The 17,500-nt window shown below is 40.0% G+C and overlaps 1 protein-coding gene across 2 annotated transcripts; it reads right to left on the bottom strand.

The window, feature by feature from the left end:
• Nucleotides 1-1,200: 1,200 nt before the first annotated feature.
• On the bottom strand, nt 1,201-16,614 carry tfcp2 (transcription factor CP2). 2 transcript variants are annotated; one of them, XM_012875612.3, is made up of 17 exons: nt 16,291-16,614; nt 15,837-16,022; nt 13,204-13,355; nt 12,041-12,117; nt 11,823-11,928; nt 11,516-11,622; nt 8,759-8,911; nt 8,550-8,660; nt 6,830-6,921; nt 6,629-6,677; nt 6,414-6,482; nt 5,128-5,221; nt 3,717-3,807; nt 3,475-3,581; nt 2,583-2,725; nt 2,396-2,447; nt 1,201-1,784 (listed from the first exon to the last, which is right to left on the bottom strand). In XM_012875612.3, exons 2-17 carry the CDS (start codon nt 15,956-15,958, stop codon nt 1,747-1,749), a joined length of 1,563 nt encoding a protein of 520 aa, XP_012731066.2. In that variant the 5' UTR covers nt 15,959-16,022; nt 16,291-16,614; the 3' UTR covers nt 1,201-1,746. The 2 variants fall into 2 exon arrangements, with proteins under 2 accessions (XP_012731066.2, XP_012731067.2); XM_012875613.3 differs by lacking the exon at nt 6,414-6,482 and having other exon boundaries at nt 16,291-16,613.
• Between the last annotated feature and the right edge of the window lie 886 nt (nt 16,615-17,500).

Genomic DNA, 17,500 nt, shown 5'->3' with positions numbered 1-17,500 from the left:
AAATTTGGAGTTACCCAGACAAGCCCATCTGGCACCAACAACAATGACATGTTCAAAGTCACTTAAGCCCTCCTCCCTCTATTCCGATGCTTGGTTTGATCTTCAGTGACTTATCTTTACCAAGTATAGATGCCTAAAAGCACTTGAAGGCTGCCATGTGATTGTTAACAGAAAAAGTAAATGGAAACACAGATGAACAGGTGCCTCTAATAAAGTTGCCGGATAGGAGGCGTCCCCTCAGGGCGGGGAATGCCTTTGGATTCATCATGAGAACCAAGTTTAAGTATCTCTACCTCATGTCCACAAGTGATGGCAGGATGGACTGAGAGGAGGAGAGACAGAGTGGAGGGGAGGGTGGGTGTGTGTATCTGCTGTAACACGAGAACTTTTCCAGACTGTTTTGATGATAAATTCTCAGCCAAAAGGCCAAACTCTTGTCATGAGATCTGGATCAGGACCATAAGAACACGCTCTGTGGGGCGGCCAGGCTCAGCCGTGGAAATATAACGAGGAGCTCCATCATTCAGAGGAATTCAAACAGTAAAACTGCTGCTTCAATGCGTTACAGGGAGATCACAACCCTGGGGTGTGCCTCCTTATAAAGCTGGAAGACTGGAAGAGGGACCGACCTAGGGATGGGGAGAGGGATGTCTGGGTTTCCCTCCTGAAGCAGGACACAGTGAATGGATGTTTTTTTCTCCGAATCACGAAACAGACAGTTCATAAAGTAATTATTTTAATAACGCCGGTGAAACAGAACAAATTGAGATCTCATAAAAAAAAAAAAAAAAAAAAAGAATCGAGCCAACAGTTGAACGTAGCGTTTTTCCCTAGCTACACGGAGCAATTACGTTTAAAAGCCGTTGGGAGTTGTTAATACCAAAGAATAAAAAATAAAACAACTATGAGGAGATGCAAATATGCCTAAAAATTAGTTTTAAAATACTGTCAAGCATGATCCATTATGAAAAAGCACCGTACAACAAAAATGACTACCTAAAAATGTGTGTTCGGGGGGGGTAATTGGCCAAGACACACAACGAAATAAGCTAACAGGCTTGAAAATAAACATGAAGACACTTCGTTAGTGTTGCCATGGTGATAAATGATAACAAACAACGTTTTCCAGCTTTCAAGATGCTCAAGGAACGATCCCATGTGGCGGTTTGATGTCTGTTGGGTTCAAACCAGTCTTATTTAGTGTTACTTTTTTTTTTTTCTCTTTAAAGTAACAGCGAATGAGCAATCGAGTGATTTCAAAGACTGCAAAGTTCCAGCCGTGTCCCTTAATGTCCTGGTCGTATTTTTTTTTTTAACGTATGATGGGTTTCCTGCAGTCTGGCCTGATCACGTAAGGCAGGCGAAACTCTTCTAAGACAACACCAGACAACAAACAGCCGCTTTTAAAGCTTTAAGCTTTGTCACATCAGACGCGCAGCTGGCAGCTGCAGTTTTGGTGCCACGAAAACCTTTACCGGAAACATAACCGACAGAGGAAGAGCGAATGTGAGATGATTGGCAAGGAGAGCCACTGTCAGAGGAGTCCCTTCCTCAAGAGAGGACATTAAGGTACGGAGGGGGGAGAGGGCCAAGGTGCTCGACTCGCACCGACCTCCTAGCTGCCACAGGGGATTAGTCAGGATGACTTCATATAATCCTAAAACAGCGAGGAATATGAATGTCTAGTGTGGCAGACTGCAGCAGGTCTACATGATTAAACAAGGAGAAGATTCTTCGGCTGAGGAATCACTTTAAGATGATGTGGTAGCCATCGCTTGTGTCGTCTGCAAAGAGAAGAACAGGGACTTTTGTTAAAAAATCATCTTAAAATAAAAAATAAATAAATAAATCATACATACACTTTAACTTTCTCTACTTTTTGCTACATTAAAAACCACAAAATCTGATTTTTGTGGATTTTCATGTGACAGACCAACACAAAATAAATAATAAATGAATAAATAAAAGGATCCTTTTTGAAAATATAACCAAAACCAAAAGTCTAGGGCTGGACGATATACAAAAAAAAAGCATATCGGTAAAATAGAAATCATATTGATAGATATAGATAATTATCAAAAAAATTCAAAATATATATTTTAAGTGGAGCCCTGGCCATTTAATGCTGTTGCTTCGTGACCTACTTTTTAAATGAGATTTTAGGATCTGGATGAAGTTTTACCTGGTTAAACGAGGGTTATTATTATTATTATTATTAATATTATTATTATTATTATTGTTCCACTTGACAAACACAGGCTGCTTTGTGTTGGTCTGTCACATAAAATGAACAACTTCTCACGGTGGAAACGTGAGAAAATGTGAAAGGGTTCACAGGCGGGAAATATTTCCGCTGGGCAAAACGATCAAGGCTTAAAGCTCCTAAATTAGTTACCTTTCATCGTGTCCAAAACAAAACATACTTCGTCCTGGAAGTTCTGGATCATCTGTTGGGAACGGAGGACAGATTTATAGCGGGAGGTAAAACTCACCAGCGTTTTACTCTCGTAGCGTCGGGTATGCTTAACACGGCAAAGCTTGCGTTGTGAAATCTTTGATAGTATTCAAAGCAGGAGTCGTACCTCATCGCTGACCAGCACGTGGATGCCAGTGGGGCCCTGCTTAAAGATCTGATTTATCTGTCTGGGTGAGATGCTGAAGAGCTGGGCAAGCTTCTCTGTGAGCTCGGTGGCTGTGAGTTCCTCCAGGTAAATGGCGTGATATACTGCAGGAAAAAAAACAACAACAAAAAACTCAAAACTGTGTGGGGAGAAATAATACGGTTAAACTTGTTTGAACGTTTGATCTATAAATAAACAAGAGTTTGTTCAAAGACATATATTTGCGACTAAATACATTAATGGACAGAAAGTTTAGAAAAGTTCAAATATATTCATCACATTGATTAATCTAAGCCTCAGGTCTGTTCCTGTAATGCATTTTCTCATTGGACTCCATACAACTGCTCACCTGGCGGGTCGTAAGATTATTTGGACAAAAATTTGAAAAACAAACGATAAAATGCCAAAAGGGGTTTGGTTTTACTTGAACAAACTAATTTAACTGCCTTTAAAGTTTTTATTTTTCCTGTCAGAATGTCGACTTCTTGGAGTTTAGAACAATAGAAATTTCTAGAAAGGGCAGAACAAAGTGTTAGACTCAAAGGTCATGTTTTCCTGTTTGCTCAGAAGCAGCGGCATAAAACAGAAATGTGGCAAAACTACACGAGGAACTGTTATTTTATATGGATTATCAATAATAAATAATAATAATCATCAATATCTTTGTAAATTCCTTTGAAATGTGTCCTCTGCAGGAGCTTTCTGGCGCTAAGGCTCTTGCTCAGGGACCCAGATTTGAACTGGGGAACCTCTAACCACTGGGCCACCCACTGCCCTGTGTTGTATTTGTCTGAGTTATTAACATTTTAGATCTCAGAGACGGACTTGTGTGCCCCGGTCAGCATGTACCGACCAAAGAAAGTGCTGGCGGCAGCGTCTCCGTTTTCATGTTTCGGTTGGTGCTCCCGGACCTGCTGGGACTCCTGGCAAACGTAGATGGTCAGCCTCGGACGAACCACCCTGCGTCCAGACAAGATCAACAGTTAAAAGAAAAAACATTTTGTGGTTGTTGTTTTTTTTTTTTTTAGGAGATTATTCCCGGATTACACCAAGGGGAAATGCTTCGGTATGTACAGATCGTTTGAAGCGACTCACCGTCCCTTTAGCGCGTTGAAGAGTCTTATGCCGTCCGCTGGGCCACAAATCTGAATGACGTCCTCTCTGGTTAGCTTCAGCAGGTCCGCCCCTGATGAGAAAAACCCACAGAGTTTACATGTTGAGACAAATAACGAGCACAGATCCGTGAGAAGTCTGATGACGCCTCCTACCCACCAGAAAAATCAGAATAAATCTAATGCCTCTGCATTTCTCTTAACTTTCATACCCACAATAAACCAAACTCTGGACCAACGGTATTAATAAGAGCTTCAATGAAGTTGCTCTATATATCATCATCATCATCATCATCAGTGCGCTCAATATTACCTTTACAAGAGACTGTTTAGCAATACCAGATGGCTCATATAATCCAAGTGTCATAATAATTTATTTTGCACGCCAATAAGCCTTTCAGCCAGTTTGACGGAGGCTCGGTGCAGAAGACGCTCACAGCTTACGTTGTCTGAAATCCTAAAAAAGGTTACAGCGAGTGTCGGAAGCTTTGTGGCAACTGGATCCGTCTTCTTAACCTGACTCTCGCCAGATGTATGTCGCTCCGCCTAGCTCCACTCACATCCATCTGGGACCTCTCCATAGGAATTGCCTTTATTGAAGGCTGGGCCATATCAAAAATCCTTGCATATGATTGGATAAGCCACTTGTCTGTCATCTTTATCGACGTGCTATTTCAACCACTCACACCAAAGCTAACCCGTGACGCTGTGAGAGCGACGCAGGGAAAAAACTAAAAATTTGTATTGTTTAACGTGCTTGCGGCTCTAGTGGCACGCGTTTTATTGACAGTGAGCTGACAGGAAGAGGGGGGAAGACAGGCGGCAAAGCGCCGCGGGTCGGAGTCGATCCCGGGCCGACCGCGTTAAGGACTAAAGGCCTCCTAACATGGTTCACGCTAACTGCTAACCGCCCCGGAAAACAAAACTTGCCAAATGCGGTCGGGAGAAGGGCGAAAACATGGTTTCCACCAACAAAAGCCTTCAGAGCCGTTCTCTGATGTTCTTTTAATTAAACAATATTAGGTAGATTGGACAACATGGAAGAAATAGCAGCATCAATGTTAACGCTTGCTTCCTCGATGCGAGCCGCCATTGTTGTCTGAATCAAAACAGTCTCACGGTCGCTTCTCCACTACGTCACATCTATGAAACTCCAGCCCTGCGTCCTGATTGGCTAGACAATAAAATTGGTTGGAGAAATCACTCTCTATGGGAGAGGTCCCAGATGTATGTGAGTGAAGCTAGGCGGAGCGACATACATCTGGCGAGAGTCAGGTTACCGTCTTCTACGATATTTACCAAATAAAATCCCCAGCCGACGCTTTTCTGACGTGCTGCAGACCTTACTGTGAAGGGCCCTAGTTGGTGAAAACGGAGGTCCAGTTGTAGCTTACCTGAGAAGTTGGTGAAGAGCCGACAGAAAGGCGAGAAGCGGTTTCTATGAAGCCACTGCTGCGCGTCCTGTGGCGTCGCTGTAGGTAACAGATTCTAAAAAAGGTGTGGAAACCACATAATTAGTCAAACACCACAAACACAACTTTAAAAACAACAATTTTTGTTAGCTTTTAGAAAACACAATTAACACTAAAGAAGATGAGCATATTCAGTGCAGGGGTACAATCTGGACAGTGTCTTCAAATGCTAATGCTACTTATACAGGCTTTTAGGGACAAAAATGCTTTCACTGGAAATTAATGATATTGGTTTAAGTTGATTTTACAGTTTTTCTTTGGTTTGGGGAAAAATATTTATATAGGAAACTATAAGTAATTTGCTACTTTAAAATTAGTTAGGGGGATGCTTTGGCGTCCCGGTAAAAAAAAGGAAGAACATGTTCTTCGGTTTAGGAGTTGTTGCACATCAGGACGTAATGCATACGGCAGGCTGCCTTTACCGGCCCTAAAGCAGTCGCTTTCCGTCTATTTATCATTTTCTCACACCTTTATGGAGAAATCTTGAGCCATTCTTCTTTACACCAGTTCAGCTCTGTTAAGGACCCACCACAGCATTTAATTCAGGTAACGACATTTTGTCATTCTTTCAGCCATTCTGTCCTACAGTTTTGTCTGTGTTTGGGATCGCTGCCATGATGCATGAGCCAGTTTTGGCACTACACAGTTCACACCAGGATGCCTGGGTTTATAGAGGAGGCTATGGTCGGTTGACAGTAGGTGTTTACGAGGTGTTTATGCCGTTTGAATTTTGCCAAACATGATGCGGCTTATTACATTACGACCACTTTGGTCTTGTGGTTCATTCAGATGCAACCTTGCAATAAAGCTGTGCTCCCAAAAGAGGCTTTCTCCTGGCAAACTTTCCAAACAAGCCATGCCTTTTCAGTTTTTTTCTAACTGCACTAAGCTTTAACATTTAAACTGCTAAGTGATGCTCTGAGACGGAGCTCTGGGGTCTTTGCAGCTTCTCCGACCACCTCTTAGGGTCTTGAGATTACTTTCTGGTAATTCCGATCAAGCAAGGAATTGGGCGACTGTTTCGCAAACAATTATGGACTTAAAATAGCTGGAACTGGTATTTTAAAACACCTCTAAAATGATACAGAAGGAGGAGGATTGTTCTTAGATTTTCACACAGCTTTTTAAAGTTTGGCTTAAGCTTTGCTCAACAAATAAAAGGTTTATGCTTTTGTACACTTGATATTACATCTGAATATTTTTATTACCAGATATTTTTCAGTCAATGACATTTCCCAGCTCAAACGTTCAGGTTGGTGATGGACAGCTTTGCTCATCTTTAAACGCCGACCATGCGTTGGTGAAACAGCCGGCAGGCAGAAGTTGAACATGCAGATCTCAGCTTTACATTTGTGTTATTTAAGTCAGGAAGAATTTAAGGATACAAGTAAAATCCAATTAACAAAAATCAACCGCAACTTACATCTGCGACCTGAACGACAGGCTCAGGCTGGTGGTTTGGTGATCCATTTCTAAAAAAATAATAATAATAAAAAAAAGTGTTAGAAAGAGAGAAAAATGACATCTGTCGCAGGAATTCATCACATTGCCCGCTCTATATTTGATGAAGAAAATAAAATAATTAAGCACCAGGCACTGGCAGAAACTGTGAAACACGCCATACCCTTCTGCGACGGGAAAGCTGCTGTTGTGTGAGCTGTTGAAGCCAGGAGACGGAGAGTTGTTGACATATGTAACCTCGGGCCAGGGGGAGCACTGCAACAGACCAACACTTCTGTCACGTCTGGACGACATCAAGCACAACCTTCAAGTTATGAGCATCTGTTTTACTTCAGGTCGAATCCATCTGTATCACTTGCATGTATGGCTGTGCAACAATAAATTCAAACCTGTACTCCAAATTCTTCTTTTTTTTTTAAATCCACTAAAATGATTGATTGAAAAAAAATTAATGCACACCGAAACAATAATATTTCAAATGCACCATTTATTTACCGAATTTATCATTTTAGTCCAGGAGGAATGCATGTAAACGTTTTACATAAACTATAGCTGTATATTTTCTGAACTTTTTTTTTGCCCCCATCATTCCGGACCACTAAAATGACTGTTGGACGGCGTCTGTCAGCCCATGCATGATGCTGGTTCAGAGCTCCTGCAGACACACCGCTGCATCCTGGGTGCACCAGGGAGCGTTGTCGCAGATCCCTCCTCCCAGCAGCTGTTAAAGGTATACTATGCAACCGGGGTTGATTTTCCAGCGAGGCTCCCCCCAGAGGGCGAAAGTAAAAGTGCACTGTCATAAAGATGCTCAGCTGTTCTGGTTTCTCCTCAAGCCAGGCGCGGTTGTTTTGAGCTTAGCAGACAGGTGAACGCAACGAAAAGTCGAAAAAACGGCAGTACAAACAATGACTAACACAGTGAAAGTATGAACATCAAGCTTCCCGCAGCGCTATCTTGGCGAGGCGGCCGCCTCGGCAGTTTTATTATTATTATTATAATTTATTTTTATTTTTTTTATGTTGGCGAGACGCTACCACCGCCGCCTCGCCGCCGCTGCCGCGGTAGCGTCTCGCCAACATATTAAAAAAAAAAATTAATAAAATAATAATAATAACAAAACTCAATATGCTTGCATGTTTATTTGACGTTAACACGTGGTTCTTTGTTGTTGCTTTCGCGCGTGCATATAGTGAATGGCAGGGCAAAAACACATGGAGTTCTCGCCGTAAAGCAAGACCGACTCTCGCGGTCTTGCACAAGACTTCTGAGCCTGTGAATGCGGGCCGTGAGCTCTTGCAATTGCAAGTACGGTATTTCCCCCACAGACCACCAGGGCGGCCGAGAAAACCTTTGTTCGACCTGAAATGACTCATTTAATCATCCAAAACGGTATGGAACATATTAATTAACTGAAAAATGTTGCATAGTATGCCTTTAAGACTTTCCAACGATCACCACCCCCAGCAAACTCAAAAAGCTGTTTTCTTATTCTTGTTTTTGCATTCGTGTAAATAGTCATTTGACGTTTTTAATGTTGAACACTTCTTTCATTTCTTGTATATGCCATTTTCCAGTCTTTTTTCCTCACGTTGTAAATTTGCTCTTTGCTGCTGGTAGAGCTGAATTTCCCCAGTGTGACAATAAAGGGCCTTTCCTTTTTTTTTATCCCATTCTATGTCTGACAGTTTGTTCTTGTTGCTTCATGTAGAATGTATTTAATGTAGGTTGTAATGCAGACCAAAGCAGATACCAGTCAGTTATGCTTATCGGACAGTTCGGGTTATGTTTTTTTTTTTTTTCAAATGCGTCACCACTTTGCATTGCAAATGGGTTATTCTTCATCCTGTTCACCCCCGTTCATTCATGCCTTGAACGCTCACCTCTGTCAGAATTGTAGTTTCATACGAGGGCTGATATTTCTCCTTCTCCTGTGGCGCCCTCTTTTCCATCTTCTCTCGGTCTGTCTTCTGCTTTCTGTCTGCACCTTTGGGCTGAAATGTGCCATTGAGATGTAATAATTCAATAAAATGAATGTACAACAGTTAAGTGAGGCTTTCATTTCATTTTTTTCCCCCCTTCTTTCTCTAACCTTGAAGACTTTGACCTGGCAGGATGCCGAGTGGAGATGCTCTGTGTACTCTCCATTCTCATTCTCTTTGAAAGTGTCGATCTGGATGCGGAAAGGGACGCCTTTCTCTCCTCCGTGCTTGCGCATGGTGAACTCGGTGCTTATGCAGTGAACCTAAAAAGGAAGTGGGTTTAAGCTGAAAAGGAACACGTACAGCTATGATATAAATAAATTGCACGTACAGCTATGATATAAATAAACTGCATCACTGCATCTTCTAACTAGCATTACAAATGCTGCCGAACTCTTAGTTTCTAAATGCATTCTTGCACAAACGCACTTTGCACAATCAGTTCTGCACATACAAATGGTTTTAAAAATACTCACCTGTACACTGTGATCGCACACTGTCTCTTTCTCCTGCATTGTTTACATTTAAATTGTTTACTTTTAAATCACTGCTGCACCTTATACTGTAATATACTGTAATTTACAAGCTGTATGCAAAGAAATTTCGTTCTGTATGCACTCTGTGCATAACAAAATGACAAATAAAGTTGTCTAAGTCTAAGTCTAAATTAGATGAGTAGCACAAATTAATCACCACATCTACAGCATTGTAATTAAGCGCACCGTGACTCCTCCTTGTAAACGACTACAACGAACGTTAGACATAATTAGAAACACAAGCACGTGTCCCAACATTATACAAACTGCATAAAAGATTTTCCATTGCCTGTTATTTGTCTAAAAACAAAAGCTGGGGGGATTTCATTACCTGATAAAAATCAATTGTATATTTGTTGAATAACCTTCCAACTCATTTTAATGTAAGGAGCACTTTTATCTCTATAAGGGACCAGTTCCACAAAACCACCGTAGACCATTTCTTAGGCACTTATGGCGTAATCTCTCCTTAACTGGGGAATTTGCTGAAAGGCGTTCAGCATCTGTTACAATATTTCCTCTTTTGAAGAAAACCGGTAAGTTTTATGTAACATTCAGCAGGTTTCATTAGGATAGTATGTTAACTTTCAGCCCTGCTTGGTTTAATCGTTTTAATGTTGTGATCGACACAAAAAAGAGAAAGTCAACAGGTAAACTGACAAGAACATAAAATATAATAAAAATATATATTTTTTTAAATTTTTATTTAATCTGTAATTATTCCCAATTACCCATTTATGTATTATTTAGTTTATTTTCCCTCTGTAGTACGAACACAAAAATCCAGATGTGTATTATCACCCCCCCCAATGTTGGGAAGTCTATCCCTCATTCTATTGGTTGAACTTTTTAAGTCGTTCAGAGGACTGGATAACTAAGACTCCTTATGGACATGAATTCACCGGCCAAAAGAGCTCCCTTCAAATCAGACTAAAGTCTCCAAGACCTCAGAGATTGTCCGAACGCTGGTGAATCGTGGTAAATTTGGCAAACCATCTGTTAAGAGAGACAGCCAGCGCAACCCCATCACCAAATGGGTTGTTTTCTTGGTTGTCCTGTCACAAAGCTATCACCAAAGGAATCACATCTTTGGTGAGACTTCCTGATATAATAAGGAATTTTCCAGGAAATATAAAATTTCAGCACCTACGCCCTCACTTTAAGCCTGTCTGAAGAGGTAGCGCTATATTTATTTAGCCTGCAGCATGAACGGATACACGTTGGGGAAGAGAGTCCGTTGACAAACAACACGCTGCGTAACAAACTTTGCATCTGAACTGCAGCATAAAGACATCACCTTTTTACAGCATTCAGATCCAAATTCAAACCCTATGATTAGCAGTCCATACAGGTACAGGTAGGCCATACTAAATGGCTAAGTTCATCTCTCAATCACACAATTTATCCGATATGTTCTCAGTGTCAGAGAGAACATGTCTCTGGACGCATCAGTGTCTTCATTTCCTGCCATAATCCGTTTGGTTGAGAATGAGGTGGAGGCGCATTTAGGTCTTTTCTTTACAAAGTTCTCTAGGATCTTTTCCACATTGATTTAAGCACAAAAAAAATCCCTACATTTAAAATTAGCAAGACTTATCTTTAGACTAATATTTAGCTCCCAGTTGGTTCATAGGCTGAGTCACCGGCTGCAGGATGTACCAAGATCTCTTTGCTAACGTTCTCCCGCTCCTCGTCAAACATTTCCAAACATCCTGCAAACAAATCTCTCTCGCCGTTTTATTTTACTTTTTCACTCGCTGTTGATATTTTATTATACTTTGATCACCTATTTGTTGCAGAGAACTGCTCGTGTCTCTCCATGCTTACTCCCAGTCTGTTACGATGTTGCTTTGTGGAGCGGCAGAAGCACAAAGCACTAGTTTCTCCAACTACTGACTCCTGCTTGTCGCACGTTTTAGTTACCGTGGGACTGTTTTTTAGGACTTGCGAGTCCTCTCAACCACTCTCCTTCACTGCAAGTGGTGCAAAACGCAGCAGCTCATCAACTGACTGAAAAGAGACGACGTAGAAATGCTTAAATCTCTTTATGCTGGCTGAGCTCCTAACACACGGGGTTTGCAATAATAATGATTATTTTATAGGTATTTAATTCATGTATTTGTCTTAATTATCGCTTATTTTACTGAAATTTGAGTTGCTATCATCATATTTGTCAGATCTATGTAAAAGACTTTGGGACATTGTAAACTAAAACCCTTCTATTCCGACCCATTAAGCCTAAGACATGACTGTGGTGTCTCCATATCGCTAACATGTTCTGCAACGATGAGCCCGAATGGCTAAACCCAGCTGACAGAGAAAGACACTTACCTGTATAAAGACCGACGTTCTCTTTGAGGGGTCCCAAAGGAACTCCACGGTGTTAAGCTGCGTGGGGTTAGCCCTGGGGTCGATTATGCCCACCGACATGGGGATATCTGCAATGATTCAAAACAGGGAGAACTGTGATTTAAGGCCTTTGTGATTCACACCTCCACTGTTACCAGTTCTATTCATGCAGCAGAGCTTAAAATAAACCCTTATAGTTTATATACATGACAGCCTTGGTAGAAAAAAAAAGTGCAAAACAACTTTAAAGTACTCAAAAAGCAGCAGCGGCTCGTTCTTCAGCCCGTACCCAAGTCAAGAATCCGATCGCCGGGTCTGTTCCAGCGCCAGCCTTCCAGCTGCTGGTGCTCCGTATACTGGAGCCGCCGGTCATGGAACACCACGCGAAGAATGCTCTAAAGTTAAAAAAAATCAAATAAAAATAGATGCTTTCAGAAGATTGTTGAAAAGAGTCAAAAATCCAGATGTAGAGTTGTGCCAAAAAAATAAATAAATGTAACATCCTACCTTCACCATTTTCCCAGTGATTTCTGGAAGTTCTCCAATTTTCCGATTATCGAGCATTCTGATTTCATACGACTGCCCTGCAGAGACAAGGAGAGACGGTTTAAATATAGGAAACCTATTACAGACATGTTTATCAGCACATTTTAGAGCTGATATCATATTTTCCTTCATGAAAACCATATATGCATTTTAAAGATCATGATGAGAATTAAATAATATAACATATTGTTCACAATGCCATGACTACAAAACACTTAAAGAATTCTAGAAACAATCATGGTTATAGATTGAACTATACCTAATTCATATTCCAGACGTTTGTATGTTTTGTTCTAAGCTTGGCTTTTAGGGCTGTACTGATTTACACAGACCTTTCTAAATAGGCTGTGTCTTTGTTTAAGAAATAATACATAACCTTTATTTATCCAGATATAACCACATTGAGATTTAAAAATCCTTTTTTTCAAAAGGGATCTGGCCAGACAGCAGCATTACACAACAATTAAGATATATACAATGACAAACATTTATGTAGCTGCAAATCCATAAAGTGTTAAATCAGCCAATAAAAACATGAATGATGTGAAATATCAGCACTGAAAGAATTATCTTATGATTTTAGGTAAATAATGAAAGGACACAATAAAGAGCAAGTCATTTAAATATTTTAAATGTCAGCACTGACAGGGAGTGTTGTTATAAAATCATGGATCATTTTCCTTCCACTCCTCAACTATGCGCTGTTTTCTGTTAGTTTAAAGATACAATCCCAACAAAGTAGACTGAAATTTGTGGCTGTAATAAAAAAAAAAAAAAAAGATGAAATCGTTAAAGAAGCATGTATACATGAGGCACATGTCTTCTGCTGTCGTTCGTAAATGATTTGTTGCAAAATGTAGACAAAAAAAAAAAAGATAGTATCTCAATATGGGCGGCAATGCAACATTTGCTTTTTCATGCTTTCCAAAAGAGTCCCAGGCATAATGGTCACCAACTCAAAACCTCACACTTTCCTAAATGTTTGTGCCCTTCGTAACTTCGTAACCCTAACCCATGCACTGGGGGTGAATGCACGTTAATTTTGCTTTTGACTTTGTACCCTCGGGTTGTGATGAATTTGCACAAAGTTGAAAAGCATACATCCCTGGGCTCCTGATACCGACCTTGGTTGAGGTAGGTGAGGGTTTCGTCATGCAGTTTAATGGCTGGCGAGGTAGGTGCACACAAAACATACTGAAAGGGAAGGATCTTGTTTTCCGTCTCTGGGGGTAAGTTGGACTCCTCTTGTTTGAAGATGGGGAGGGCGAGCACGTCGCTGGAGAGTAAAGCCACAAGAAAAGCGCCGTCAGTGAGCTGCCAAAAATCCTCTCAACTCAATCTTTTACATAAATAAAAAAAATTAAAACGTAACTAAGTCTAATACATACATATATTTAGAATGAATACATTTCAAACAGTAATTTAAACAAGACAGCGATAACCTGAGAGAATTTAGAGCTGATTTATGATGTTCTCTTGCCGAGCAGCTCTTTAATTATGAACGGGGGTAACGAGACTAAATACCAGCGTTTCTAGATCATGCGTCGCAGCGCCTCTCAACGCAGGAATCTGGGCCACAGCCAGGCACTTAGGGCGCTCTTTATACAGCGGAGGAAAATACTCAGATATGGCTTCATGACGCGCGGAGCAAAGGACTCAACTGGACTAAAACTGAATGAAAACGAGGAAAACTCATCAAAAGCCGCGTTGGGAACTTCGGAAACGGTGGCATTTTTACTCTACTTTAGTATACTGTAAAAATGAGAGACTGGCCGATGTTTAACCTCATCTGCATGTTTGCTACGGCTGCACAATAAATCCCAGATTTATACAGATTGCAAAGATCTGCCTAGACCTAAACAGGTGATAGCTAATTATATAAGCATGTAATACATTTGGCAAAGAAACGTTTTGAAGGGAGTATAAAATGCTTTAGAAGGTAAAGAGGTGGTAAGGTGGTCAAATCATAAAGAAACTACAACTAAGTTGTTCCATGAGCTACTTTTTTAATAAAACCTTGTTGTTGAGATGGAAATATTTATAAAAGAAATTCTGTATCTGGACTCCTTGTTATCTGGGGTCCATACTTTGCTATAACCCAAAGCATAGAGTTATTAACACTTTTTAATTCTTTACTTATTGCAAAACATATATTTTTTTGCAACATTCTCCAGTATTATCGCATGTTTTCCTAATAAAACGCTCCTATAGTGTTCCTAATATCGTGTTATATCTTTATTTACGTAATAATTGCTGCTCCATATCTTATTATTATGCATTCACAATAGTATTGTTGGATTTGAGACGCCATTATTAATGACTAGCACACATTTTCCCGATTCCTTTCTTTTTTAACTGTGACACAACATCCCCACTGCTCTCTGTGAGCTTTGGAATCTCAATCACTAAAACTATTCATCATTTATAGACATAAATGTAGCTAGAGTCCATCCAAGTAGCCTAATAGAGTACTGGAATACAGAATCCAATGAAACAGCCCTTCACCAGTTAAGCTGAATGAATATATGTTATCTAGACTGATTACACGGAGTGATGTGTATCAAGCGTTTAGTTCGGTTCATTTTGATGATTCTGTCTTACAGCTAATTAATACCCCAAACTCCGTTTCTCAGATGATTAATATATTATGTAAAGGTCAACTGAAAAGGATTTTAATGTGGAAATGTCAGCCTGCTAATAAGTATATGCTCAATATATTCTCTACGGAGTTTAGGGTCAGGCCAGTTTGCTTGTTAATCAAGCGCAGAGATACCATAGTCAATAAAGCAGGTATCACTACTTGTGACTAATGTGTACAGGTGACAAGTACAGCTGAAAAAAAAGAGAAACTTTAAGCGCCCTAAAATGTTCTGGTAAACAGCTGATCTGACTTTGGACTTGATGAAACACAGTGGATCAGTATTGGCAGTATTTAGTATCGCACTTGACCTCTTACAACTCGTACTCTGTGCGTCCCACTTTTCCAAAAGACTCTGGGACCTTGATTTTTTTAAAATGAAATTCAAAATGTACTTTAATCTAAAAGAGAAATTTGGAACAACAAGGAACAGTCCAGGACTTTTTCTCCCTTATTCCACCTCTGCTTCAGAAGTGGCTTACCATACGTAGTGCACGAAACCGTTGTTGGCCATAGTTTGGTTTGAGTTTATTGATTGAAGGGTAGTAAAAAAAAATTATAATTTTATGAATAAAGACAAAAATAAAAGTTTTTTTTTTTTTTTTATAAAAGTAAAAAAGCAAAAGAAGAACAACAGTAAAGTGTAAGAATACAGGCCCATGTCCTGGATACGCCTGCCTTGTAAATCTCACCCAAACTCCTTGTCATCGCAACCGCTGAGCTTCTCACTCAGTCATGTAGACCTTTTCTACCACACTTTTTTCTTCCACTAAACTTTTCACCGATTACAGCAAGGACTGTCAAGTCAGCAGTCTTTCCCATGATTGTGTAGTCCAGAACAAAATATTTTTTTAATAAAGATCTCTTTTAACTGGTCGTATGTAATTTTCTAAAACTGGATCATACGCTGCAAACGACAAATAAAATAAAAAAATAAATAAACTCTTGCAATATATAATGTATTTAAGCTATTACTAGAGCTTTGACTTAAATTACCTAAATAAATTAACTTCTCTGTGGTTTTCTGCTACAGTCAGACCAGATGCGCACTTTCCTCCCATATTTTGCGGCATTTAGATCAACAGCAACGCCTTAGCCCGGCTAAAGTTGACGACATACCTCATACTGTACGCCCCGGCACCAAGCTCCTGCCCAATCCCGGAGAGACTAGCATCAAAGTCCTGGACCAGTCCGGACTCGATCACCTCATCCGTGAGCGGCAGCTTCAGAGCCCACGCCATGCTGACGCTGCGCTGAGGGGGGGCTTCTTTTCGGCAAGCGAAGGTTTCACCTGTTTCCTACAACCTTCAAGACGTTCATACAACAAAAAAAAGAGTTAAATTATCAGGCTCCAAGTGGGGGAGGAAATTATTTGCTGCCGGGATATAACGTTTCGGGATAATAAACGGCAACAGAAATAAATCTGTCTTTCCATTTGGGACCAACTTGTCACGTTTTGTTCTTCTTCTAAAAACAGTCCAACAACAAATCCAAACAGTGAACAACAACAAAAATGTTAAAGGTCATTTTAGTTGGAACAACGCTCCATATTTTCACTCCAGATAAGCCTCACCTTTAGATGAAAAGCGGGTCTTTCTGCACACACATCAAAGCCTTCATGCCATAATCATGTCGCGCTCCCTCGCATTAAAATAAACATGACGAGTAGCTTAGCTTAGCAACGCCAAGATGCTGCTAGCTCCTCTTCTTCTGCGCTTCCGGCTGTCCGCCTCGTCCGTCTGCTGCCGTTAACTATATCTACGTGGGCTGTGATTGAAAAATTGTCAGTTCCAGTTCTGAATATTACATAATGTCATTTAATGTCGTTTGTTTATCTTGCTTCGTCGGAAAAGGAGCTGCCGTAATTTCCGGTTTCTCTTCTTTTTCTCCTGGAGCTGAAGGAGCGCTCGTGCTCATCACCGCCACCTTCTGGACATGATGATGTATGACGTAGTTTGTGGAGTACAGAGAAGGCCAGTGGGAGTTGATTTTGTCCTCGGATAGCCTACTGTATTTTATTCCTTTTTTTTTTTTCTTTAACTCTGCTTGCCTCCTATTTTAGCTGTAGATTCAGAGACATTAAGTTGTGGCTTTAAGGATTTTGTTAATGTATGAACAGAAATTCTATTTATTAGTGATGAAGCCTGTTGCAGTTAAACTAAAGAAGCCTAGTCAAGGATTTAATTAGCTTAATGTAATGTTTTTCTTTTGATAATATGGGAGTATAAATAATTAGTGATGAAGCTTGTTCCTGTGAAACAATGAAACCAAATAAATCATTCTAGTTGTATGCTGGTGAAGATTCTCACTCATCCAGGTCATGCTCATTCAAAAAAAAAATAATTAAAAAACAAAACAACTGGACTTTTTTCCAAAGTTTGAAGACGTCTTGCTTCCCATCCAGAAAGCTTTCTCAATTAAAATGTCTGGAGTATTGTGGAGTTCCAATGTGATAGACCATTGGAACTCCACACTATGTAATATCACTATTATATCATTATATAATAGTGATATATACACATTTTTAGCTTAGGTTGTAGTATATATATATATATATATATATATATATATATATATATATATATATATATATATATATATATATATATATATATAGGCACATGCAGGTAACTAGCTTCTCGATATGGTGTGCCTAAAATAGAGTGAAGATGAGAGAGCAAACAAAGTGATGACAGCAGTAACAATAATATTATTAGCAACAAATGCAATGATAATAAGGCAGAAAAGTATTTCTTGAAGATGGTTTATTCTTTTGACAAAAA

This window comes from Fundulus heteroclitus, chromosome 1, assembly GCF_011125445.2.
Source record: "Fundulus heteroclitus isolate FHET01 chromosome 1, MU-UCD_Fhet_4.1, whole genome shotgun sequence".
Taxonomy (NCBI): domain Eukaryota; kingdom Metazoa; phylum Chordata; class Actinopteri; order Cyprinodontiformes; family Fundulidae; genus Fundulus; species Fundulus heteroclitus.
The sequence above is the reverse complement of the archived record's forward strand: the minus strand, read 5'-3'. Positions and strand labels throughout refer to the sequence as shown.